The sequence below is a fragment of the Crocodylus porosus genome, unplaced genomic scaffold, assembly GCF_001723895.1.
Source record: "Crocodylus porosus isolate Cpor-Errol unplaced genomic scaffold, CroPor_comp1, whole genome shotgun sequence".
Lineage (NCBI taxonomy): Eukaryota > Metazoa > Chordata > Crocodylia > Crocodylidae > Crocodylus > Crocodylus porosus.
The window spans coordinates 2816606-2827568 of NW_017728927.1; the positions used below are offsets into that span (position 1 = coordinate 2816606).

The 10963-nt window shown below is 45.5% G+C and overlaps 1 protein-coding gene across 1 annotated transcript; it reads left to right on the plus strand.

Annotated features, from left to right (window-relative positions):
* Positions 1-430: 430 nt before the first annotated feature.
* Positions 431-10744, plus strand: ARL6IP1 (ADP ribosylation factor like GTPase 6 interacting protein 1). The gene is made up of 6 exons (XM_019541785.1): positions 431-538; positions 2939-3072; positions 4973-5092; positions 7085-7202; positions 7877-7961; positions 9387-10744. The coding sequence occupies exons 1-6, from the start codon at positions 503-505 to the stop codon at positions 9503-9505; spliced, it is 612 nt and encodes a 203-aa protein (XP_019397330.1). The 5' UTR covers positions 431-502; the 3' UTR covers positions 9506-10744.
* Positions 10745-10963: the final 219 nt, after the last annotated feature.

Below are 10963 nucleotides of genomic sequence, written 5' to 3' on the forward strand. Positions count from 1 at the left end.
GTTGGAAAAATTGTTGTGTGCAAGTTTTGGGGGAAAACTTTTTGTTTTTAATTATTAAAATTATCTATATCTCCATCTATCCACATATATGTGTGTATATGTACCTGTATATTTAGGTATCCCTTGTTCAGACGAGGAGAACACGCCAGGGCAGGTGCCGCGGGGGAGGAGCTCGGGGCCTGGGCCACTCTGGAGCAAGGCCGTAGCCCCGCCCCCCGCGCCCGGGACCGAAACCGTTGGCAGTTGACACCGTCCCAAGGCAGAGGCGCAGACAGAAAAGAGCCGCGCCCCGATTGGCAGCTGCCCGCTTTCAAACAGGAACGCTCTGGGATTGGTCCGGCCGTTTGTTGGAGTGGACCAATCGGTGCGCAGACTTCAGCGGACCCCGCCCCCACGTCGTGTCCATAAAAGGCGGCAACGCTGACCAAACGCAGTGCGCGACGAGCAGCTAGCTGCGGAGGCTCGGGCAGTTGGACGGCGGGAGCGTGCAGATCCGCACAAGATGGCGGACGGAGACAACAAGAGCACTAACCAGCTGGTGAGCGGCTGGGCCGGGCGGGGGCTGCTTCCGCCTCCGTCCTCCTCGCCCTCAGGCTGATGCACCCGAGCCGGGCGGGGCCTACCCCTACCCCAGCCCCAGCGCCGCCGCCTCGGGCTGCGCCACAGGAACGGGCCGCGCCCGGTCGCCGAGTCCGGCCCTCGCTGTCCCCTGGCTCGGCTCCCCTGGGCCAGTGCCCTGGTGCGCTCCTAGCCTTCCCCCAGGCAGCGGGGAGGCCCCTGTGGCTCAGGGTCCGGCTGCTTCCCTGCCCCACATCGAGCTTTGCTCTTTCTCCTTTCGGCTTTTGACTCCCAGCGCGTGGCTCTTGGCTGGGCCCCTGCCCTAGGCTCTCTCTCTCCCCCGATGGGCCGGGCTGCTTTCTCCTTAGTCTGGACTCTGGGCAGAGCAGCTGACACTGCAGCCCCGTCTGGCGTAGGCCTGTGGCATGTCTGATTCTGTTAGTCTGTAAAATGCATCTCCACTCACTCCAGGGTTTTTATGCTTTTGCTTCAGTGAGACGGGAAGCCTTGAAACAGCTGAGTGTAGAGGCCTTGCTCTGGACAAAGTGGTGAATATGCAGATGGCTTTAAACAGGGGTTCAGGCAGGAACTGAAAATGAGGGCTGGGGAGTCAGAGGTAGTAGCAGAAATAATCGTGGGAGTAAGGGGGAGGGCAGCTCTGAAAAGTGACATTGAGGAACAGGAGTGATATATTTTTTTTGTCTGTGGTTTCAGACTGGACTTGATGACTTAGAAGGTCCCTTCTAGTTCCTTGTTTTTGAAAAGTGAGGCACTCGAATAGTATTGAGAGTTGAAAGAAGCTCCTAGAAGGAGCTTTGAAGAAGTGTAGTGGAAAGGAAGAAGCGGGGAGGAGATGAGAATGAGACTCGGCTAGAAATGGTCTCTTGGAAGCTGGGAGGTGCCGTATGCGGCATAGTTACAATACCTGGGCTAGGGAGGGGAGGTGGCTGAAATTGCCTGGCTTGATGGAAGAGGAGAAAGCTTGGGAGGGGCAAGCATTTGAATGAAGGTTGAGGAGGTGATGGACAGGATGACTTGGCACCTGTTCTTTGCCTGTCTGGATGGGAGAACAAATACACTTGCTATCTGCCTTGTGTGCTGGCAGAAGTCAGGCTATTATCACTGACAGCTTTATTCTAACCTTTGTCCTGCTAAAGTGTAATGGGTAACTTAACATGAGTTCCCTTTTCTGAGCAATTGCTGGTGACCCCAGATATTGAGGCTATTTCCAGAAAGCTTGAAGTAGATATGCTTATTGTTGGTACAGTTACCTTTAATGTGGAAGGTAGGTGGGGCAGGACATGCATATATATCTGATCTGATAATTGCATCTAGATTTTGATCCTCACTCATGCAGATTTTACACTGGCTTATTTGGGTTTTTTGCTTTAAGTTATTTCCACCTTCCCTCTCCCTAGGAAAGTAGATTGTTGGTATCACAAAAAGGGACTTTCCCCATGGAAAGCAAGTTTATCGGCTATATTTAATGCGTTACATACGACCTGAGGCAACTGTAAAGAGGCTGGTGTAGGCATTTTTTTTAAAATTGGATTTCAGTCAGTGTGACTAGTCAGATGTGAAACTACCTTTTTTTTCCTATTTTGACCATTTCTGAGTTAACATCACCTTTTGTCATTCATGCATATAATTTAAAAGAATGCAAGCCAGAAATTGTTCAGTTTACAGTATTGCATAAATAAATGAAGTACCCAAGTACTCTTGGGTGCTACTCTTGAAAGTGTGTATTTTAATCCTTTGATTTTCCACTATTAAAAAAATTCCAAATAGACAAAAACCAAAAAACCTAACTCGAAATAGAGTGGGAAGCCATGAAATACATGTACTAAATACTGGATAGGGTGGGGGACTTGAACTCTTTTTTTAAAAAAACTAAAAACTGAAGACACTTTTTGAACTCCATTACAAATGCTTTCTCCATTCTGGAGAATCTTGTCTTGAAGACTGACAGACTAGTTAACCTCCCAAACAGAAGTTGTCTTCTTCCTTCCCTCCCTCCCTGTCTTTTTCTGAAATGATGAGCTTCAGGTTAGGATGCAAAATAGCTTAGGGGATCTAAAGACCCCTTACTTTGGAGGACCTGTTACTACATAATCTGTTGTGAAAATCTTAACCTTACTGTCTTCATTAAAACCACAGACCTACAGTGCCAAGTTGCATGACTGAGGAAAAACTGGCGGAAAAACATTTAACTGAAAAGGATTGACTGTGTCCAGTACCTATAGAAGAATAATTTTATTTCAGTGTGGCTTTGCGAGCACAAATACTTAATGAAAAATTTAGTGCGTGTAGTAAATAATTCATCTGTAAGTACCCATGTGACTTGCTAATTAGTGACAACTTTAAATGTCTTTTTATGCAGGCTGCAGAGACTGCCAGCTTGGAAGAGCAGTTGCAAGGATGGGGAGAAGTAATTTTAGTAACTGACAAAATCCTTCGTTGGGAAAAAGTGTGGTTTCCACTTGCAGTAATGGGTACTGTTACCTTTGCTTTCCTGTAAGTAGTCTGCATTATTTTTGCCAGAAAATCAACTTCAGCTTTCCCTTTAAAAATACTACCTGGGAAAGTTTTGTTTGTGTGTGTTTTTTGTCCAGGATCTCTCTTGCTTAAAATTGACAGTAAGGTCTAAAGGTTTTTTTTCATAAGAGCAGTAGTAGCAGGAGGGCACATGACATGTTTTGCTCTGAGAGCAGCAGTGACTACATGTTTCACTGATCTTTCTATTTATCCTTTTTGACCTTGGTTGTTAAAAATGTCCTTTATGACTTGCTGTTGCTCTGGCTCTTTACTGCATTCTGACTTCAGTCTGTTTCATGTGCATCCTTTGTATCTCTTGCTTTTTAGTCAGATTTGATATTCTTGTTCTTAATTTAAGCTGTGTTGCTATTTGGCTTGATAGCACTGACAGTTTGGTCTCAAGCCTTGGAGGAATCTTGCTTCTATAGGCTGAGTCTATAAGACTAACAATTTAGGTGTCTTATCCAGGAAACCTACAGTATGTGGCATTGAGAATATAACTTTTTATGATGATGCTTGTATTCTCTTAGTCTTTGTCCTTAGTTGGAGACTAAATAAAGCTGGTTAGGGGTTTGTCCTTGTGGACAGGATTCTGTTCATGAAGTAACAGATTTGCGCGTGCATGTGTTCTCTCGCTCTCTCCAGATGTAGAGTAGTTGTGGAAGCCTAGGGGTACAAATGTTGCAAACTTCTCTCAGGAAGCATTCACAAGGACTTGTCTATCAATCTAAACAGGGTGTTCCACAAAATAGTTCTTGAGGTCTGAAGTCAGCTGGAAGCATGCAGAAAGAAGGTCCTAAAAATTGTCTTGCCCACCTCTCTTCCTCCCCGCACAGAAGAACTGACCCATCCCAAATTGTACCAGTTCAGTTTGATTGCTGAGTTGTCTGTGATAGCAAGCTGCTCTGTTGTAGTAGAGCAAAACCAAACAAAATGACACCTTAAGTTCCCTGCTTTAGCAAGGTGGGGGAGGAGGGCAAGTGGAGCAACTGACCCAGGTGCTGAAGTGAAGAGCTGCCAATGGGCACTGCCCAGCTGCTTGGAGAGCAGTGTCTAGCCAGTGAGTTTTGGGGTGGGGGGAAGGGACATGGGGGAGGACAAGCCGAGGCCCCCACATGGAGGGAGGGAGTGGGGCAGAGGCAGGTGGTACCCAGGCAGGGCAGGGTGCAGGATGGAGCTGTGGATAGCTTGTTGGGAGCGTGGGAGGCTCCTGCTGCTGCTTGTACTCTGGAGGAATGGTGGGGCATGTGCTCCCAGTTCTGTGAATGGGGTGAGGGCGGGCTGCCTGCTGTGGGCTGGCTGCTCTGGCATCTTCTCAGTGGGGAGGCTGGGCCGGGGCTGTGCTTGGGGCAGGTGGTGGTGTGGGTGGGGGGAGGCTATGGCCATCCCAAAATTCACCACAGCCCCCTTTCCCAGCACTACTGCCCACCCTAGGAAGAGGCCAGCACAGCCCTTGGGCCCCAAGCTTGCAGCAGGCAGCCCTCCCTCACCCAGCACACATCTGGGGAGCACATGCCTTCATGCTTCTATTGGGGTGCATGTGGCAGCAGGAGTGGCCCCCCCTTCCCCAACAAGCTGCCCACACCTCTGTCCTGTGCCCCTTCCTGCCCCACCTGGGCAGCACCTGCCCAGCCCTACTCGCTCACTGGGAGCCACAATCTGACTCCCCATGTCTCACTTCCCACCTATGCAGGCGGCACTTGTTGGTAACATTACCCACCTCATCAGCCAAAAAAAGCTGATTGCTGATACTGGCAGTGATGAGAGGAAAATTGACATTACAATATGCACCAATGTATCAGTGGGAAGTATAAGTTTTTCCAGAAAGCTGCAGCCCAGCAGTCATGCTGTATTTGGGTTTTGTGTTTGTTTTTTACAGGATGATCTACTACTTGGATCCATCTGTTCTTTCAGGCGTCTCTTGTTTTGTCATGTTCCTCTGTCTGGCTGACTATCTTGTTCCTGCTCTTGCTCCCAGAATTTTTGGCTCTAACAAATGGTATGTGAAGGCAAAATTAGCAAAAAAATTGTCGGATTTCTTTTCTAAAAACTAAATATCAAATGAGGAACATGGTGGTGAATATTAGGTTAATGGTCTAAAGGATATGAAGGTTGGAGTCAAAAACTTACTAAAGCCTTCCAAAAATAGACTAGTGGATCTATTAAGGAATCCAACATGCCTCTTCAGAGCACAGAGAATGTATGTTGTTGCAGCTATAGTTTTCATGCTCCCTGTCTCTTAAGCTAAAGAAGCTTTTAGGATTTGGTCCAAGTTGCTGTAATGTACTTCAAGGAATTGCCATTGTAGTCTCTTAAACCTAATGTTTTGGGCCTTACCAGACAGTAGTAAGAGTTAGTTTTTTAGGTGGGAATGATATCTAGTGAAGACTTAGATACACAGGGATCTAGAACAGAAATATGGGGCGGGGGAAGCTAGGCGACTGTGTGGCATTGATGTCTATGCAGTCAGATGGATTGCAAATTGGCTGAGGGGTTATACTCAGTGGTGGTGGACTGGTTATATTAGACCTGGAGGGAAGTGGGCAGTGGGGTCCCCCAGGGCTCGGGCAGTGGGCCCACACTGTTCAGCTTCTTTATTAGTGACTTGGACAATGGGGTAAAAAACACCCTGTTTAAATTTGCAGACAACACCAAGATTTGGGGTGAGGTGGGCATGCTAGAAGGGAAGAACAGATTACCGTGGGACCCGGACAGGTTACAGGGGTGGGCAAATGAAAATGGGATGGGGTTCAATACTGACAAGTGCAGGGTGCTGCACTTAGGCAGTAGGAACCAGCAGCATACCTATAGGCTAGGGAACTTCATCGAAAGCACAGTTGCAGAAAGAGATCTCGGAGTCATTATTGACTCCAAGATGAACGTGGGCTGACAATATGAGGGCACTGTCAGTAAGACTAACCATACCTTGTTGTGCATCCACAGATGCATCACAGGCAGGGCCAAGGAGGTGATCCTCCCCCTCTATGCGACACTGGTCAGGCTGCAGCTGGAGTACTGTGTCCAGTTCTGGGCGTCACACTTCAGGAAGGATGTGAACAGCATCCATAGGGTCCAGAGGAAGGCCACTCATATGATCAGGGGGCAGCAAGGCAGGCCGTATGAGTGGAGGCTACTGACCTGAACCTGTTCAGCCTTCACAAGAGAAGGTTGAGGGAGGGCCTGCTGGCTGTCTATAAACTTACTAGGAGGGACCAGTGGGGATTGGGAGAGACCTTGTTCCTCTGAGAGTAACAAGGAAAGCGGCCTTAAGTTGTTAGAGTAGGTTTAGATGAGACGCTAGAAAGCACTACTTCAGTCAGGGCGAGTAGGATCTGGAATGAACTTCTAAGGGAAGTGGTGCTGGTTCCTACCTTGGGGTTCTTTAAGAGGAGGCATGATGTTTACCTAGCTGGTGTGATTTTGAACCCAGTTTTCTCTCCTGCCCAGGGGGTCGGACTAGAAGATCTACAAGGTCCCTTCTGACCCTACATCTGTGAATCGATAAGAAGGGATTAAATTTGAATTAAAAAAAAAAAAAAAAAAGACAGACACTAACATGGGTTCCTCTTGGTGCTCAGTGTCAGGTAACAGCTTATACAAGCTAAGTAAAAATTCTAGGCTGGAGTATTGTTAATGTAGTCTGACTTGGATAACTATTTTCAGGTAGTTGTGTACATATTTATGTAGTGATATATGCTATTAAATAGACTTATTTACAAATATTTATATGCTGACTTCAAGTTCTTCACTTCTCTTAGGGGCAAGTATGAAGTCGATCAAACATAGTACTTCATAGGCAACACAAAACTAAGATGCCACTTACTTGTAGGTCACTTTACAACAGCAACAAAATATTGGCTGTTTTGTCTTTGCTGAAAAAGCAGTGAAATTTTAAATGATTTTTGAAAATCCAAACCTAGGATGTTTGCTACATTATAGAACACTTCAAACATTCCTTTTTTTCCTTTTTCCTCCAATCCCCTCTACGAAGGACCACTGAACAGCAGCAAAGATTCCATGAAATTTGCAGCAACTTGGTAAAAACACGTCGCAGAGTTGTTGGCTGGTGGAAACGGCTCTTCGTGCTAAAGGAAGAAAAGCCTAAAATGGTAGTGTGTGTTGGTCTCCTCAGTTGAGCAAAATCAATTGAACTTTATATCTTAAGGCATAAAATGGCATCCTGCTTTAGTGTGACCACTGTGATTTGCAGCTTATAATGCATGTGATTTGTGTACCTTGCCACTTTAAGGTTTGAACAATTTCTAAATCGGTAGCCATCTCTTTAATGTGAAATTTTGTAAATGTAAGGAAAACAACCTGGAAACCCAGACTGAGTCAACCTTAAGGCAGATGCTGCTTTTGGGAAATACTCTATTATGTAGACCCCTTAAGGTGTGGTGTAGGTGCACTTCTGAAATTCTAGCTTAAACAGTTTTGGCTAAAAGCCTTGCACCGCTCAGTTCTCATAAATATTATGTTAACCAAAATTAATATTGGGGTGCTTTCATAAAATACGTCCAGAGAGAAATGGGACAGCTGACATAAAGAGAAACAGTCAGATTACCGATTTTTTTTTTTTTTTTTTTAAATCAAAAGGCCTTTTCAGTTTGTCCACCTGAAATGTAGCTTGTTTAAAGGTGTAAGTAGTGGGCATGTCAAACACTTTTTTTTTTCTTTTTTTAAACTTGAATTAATTTTTACTGAATCAGGTGGGCTGCTTGAGGACTTCCAACCAAGCTCTTGGTAATCTTATTTTTATTTTCTCTTTCTCTCTCATTTGTAGTACTTCATGACTATGCTTTGTTCTCTTGCTGTAGTTGCTTGGATAGGGCAGCAAGTTCACAATCTCTTCCTCACCTACCTTGTTGGTAAGTATATCTTGCAATATAGTTGCAAGAAAGCATTGTGTGAAAACAGTTTGAGAACCACTGCACTAAACCATGGAGCACACCCTCCTGCAGGGGTATGTGGAGAAACATTGGAGGATGTGCAGTGCAATGCAGGGAAGAAGTTTTCAAGAAGCTGGTGCCTCTGCAGCCTGGCGGAGGGATGTGGGAATGGGGAACCCTGGGCAGGTGGCTACACCTCCAGGAGCTTGGTGCATGAGGCATGTGGCCTAGAGCTACAGCAGGGCTGAGGCAGGAGGTGCTGGAGATGTGGTGGGCGGACTGAGCTGAGCTGCGCTGCAGTGGCTGCTAGGATGAGGGATAGGGCACCCTGTGCCTGGCTGTGCTGCTGCTCTGGGGTGGGGGCAAACAAAATTGAAAATTGAAGGGAAGTGGGGAGGGAGGGGTTTCAGCTTAAAGTTTGAAAACTGCTGTTCTAGTGGGAAACTTTTCTCCACCTTTTAAACAACTTATTGTTCTATAATTAGGATGACTGTAATTTTAGGGAAATTCAGGATGGGGTAAGTAATTCCAGGATGGGACCTACCCATGTATTCACCATGCCTCTGCATTGCCCTTCCTGTACAGATGCATGTAATTACACAGATATTGTTATGACCCAATGGCTTCCAGGATCCTTGATGGCAGAGCAAGGCCAGATGGGATAGTGGGAGGCCTGTGGCTGGGCTTCATCCTATGCATACAGAGGCTGGACCCAATGGAGTGGCACCCCCTGCCCCCACTGCTAGCAGCTGCCCAGGGCTGCTATGTGCAGCCTGGGCCTTGGCAACAGCTGCAGCAGTGGGGCATGAGGCTGCTGGTAGCAGGGGAAGAGGTGCTGTGTGGCTGCACAGTATGGGCTGGTGGAGCTGCACAGGGGCTGTTCCCAATTAGGTTCAGCCTCTGCGCACTGGAGATAAAGCGTGGCTATGGGCCTCTGTGCTGTCCTGCTCAGCATTGCTTCACCATCCTTGCTTGCCCACATGGATGCGCAAATCCTGGCCCTGGCTCCCTCCCCCAGCCTGTCCTGCTCTAGGCAGGAGAAGCATTGCTTAGCCCAGCCCAGCCCCCTGACTCCAGCCTGCTTAAGAGGAGCCAGACTGAGCATGTGCTGGCAGGGTAGCACCAATCCAGGACTTCAGTTTCAATTCTCACCATCTGGCTGGGACAGCCTGTGAAGTCTGGGGCTGTCCTGGCCAAACCAGGACATATGGTCACAGCCTATAACAGGACCTAACTCTTTGATCACTTCACTGGAAAGCTTCCACAAAAAAGGGTGGGGAGGGGGCCAATATAAAGTGTGGTTACTAGGGTTTAATGAGAGCTTGGTGATGCAAAGTGAAGGGAGCTTTAAAAGAATGCTGTTAAATAACTTGAGCCCTTTTTTTTTTTTTTTTTTTCCCCTAGTGAGTGTGTTGTTGCTATTTCCTGGATTAAACCAACATGGGATCATTACGAAGTATGTTGGAATGGCAAAAAGGGAGATAAACAAACTTCTCAAGCAAAAGGAAAAGAAAAACGAATGAGGCCTTGCTTGCTATTTCTACAGCATAAGGTCTCCTGGGGAACAGCTTCTAGAATGCTTATGTATATTTCAGATATATTAGAATAAGTTGTTCTGCTTATTGGCTTAAATTTAAAATTGGCTCCCTGTTCAGCAGAAATATCATTCTTGCAACATCTGTGGGTTTGTCTCACTCCTGCACTGTTGATCACACATCACCTGTAGTCTCCTAATGATCGTATAGGGGGAAATGGCCATCTTATACTTGGGGAGCTGCACTGAACTTACTCAACATCTACACCAAGTAAGACGTCCCTCTATCAGATACTGAAGAAAAACAAGAAATGGCAGTATTGTATTACAAGTAGCATCTTTATAAAGAAGTTAGTTTTGACCTGCTGGCATAGCAAGTAGTGTTTAAGTATGTACTTAAAGAACTGATTCTGTTGGTGTGGAGACTTTGTTACTACTAATTGTGGTGAAAAGAGAACAATTAACTTTCTTCATTCCTGTTCAGGTCTTTCTGTGGCTGTTTTTCACAGACATGAGCTGAAGATGATTCCATGGCCTTGCTAAAGTTTTCGTACTTAATTTCTGTTCAGCTTAGTTGCATAGACCTAGATTATTTCTGCCAAATTGGGCTCCAGAAGACTTAAATTTGAGCTTGGTCATTAGCTGTATAACATTCAATCATTGCACTGACACTGTAGCGGCTGAGTTGGGGGTACACTCTTAAGTCAGTTGTTCTGAAAACTGCTGTAGTTGTGGAACCATATCTGGTTTTACCAATGTTTTTCTAGATACAGAATCACTTTGAAGGTATCAGATTTGTTTGTCTTGTAAATATGCCTGTCTCCTAAATTACTTGTGCTTTAATGATAACCTCCTTCTAAAAACTGCTTTTTCTTTTCAGAAAAGCAAAAAGCTGATGTGTATTAAAGCATAATGGTGTTTTAAAAGTTGAGTTTTTGTTTTAAAATAAGTTTTTTATTTTTTTTTTTTTCTTCCATGTCTGTGTTAATTGTAGAACAGATAAATATAGACTTGATGTTTTTTGAAGATTATCTCTCTAATATTCCTGCTGTTTGGTCTTTGCTAGGCTGGGGGCAAGAATAATGCCTGAGTGTCACAGATAGTTTTGGTGCACAGAGCTATTATGTCAGGTCATTAGTACATAGTTTCTTAAACAAGAGGCTGTCTTCCATAAAACTACTGATTTTTATGCTAATAGAAGCTTGAGAAAATGGTGCGTCTTTCTCTTGAAAAGGAGTACTTGTCTAACAGAAATAATGGCTATGCCAAAGAGCATGTGAGCAGGGGCTCTTACTGTCTAGTTTATTCCACAGTAGAGGTTGGAATTGTTTGACTTCTTCAAGTAGCTGCTGATGAAGTTGATCCTGGCCAGTTTATGGGACTTGTGAATAATTTGTCAAGAGGGGGCTTATGAAGATGACAAATCAGTATGTGTCCTGTTGCTACA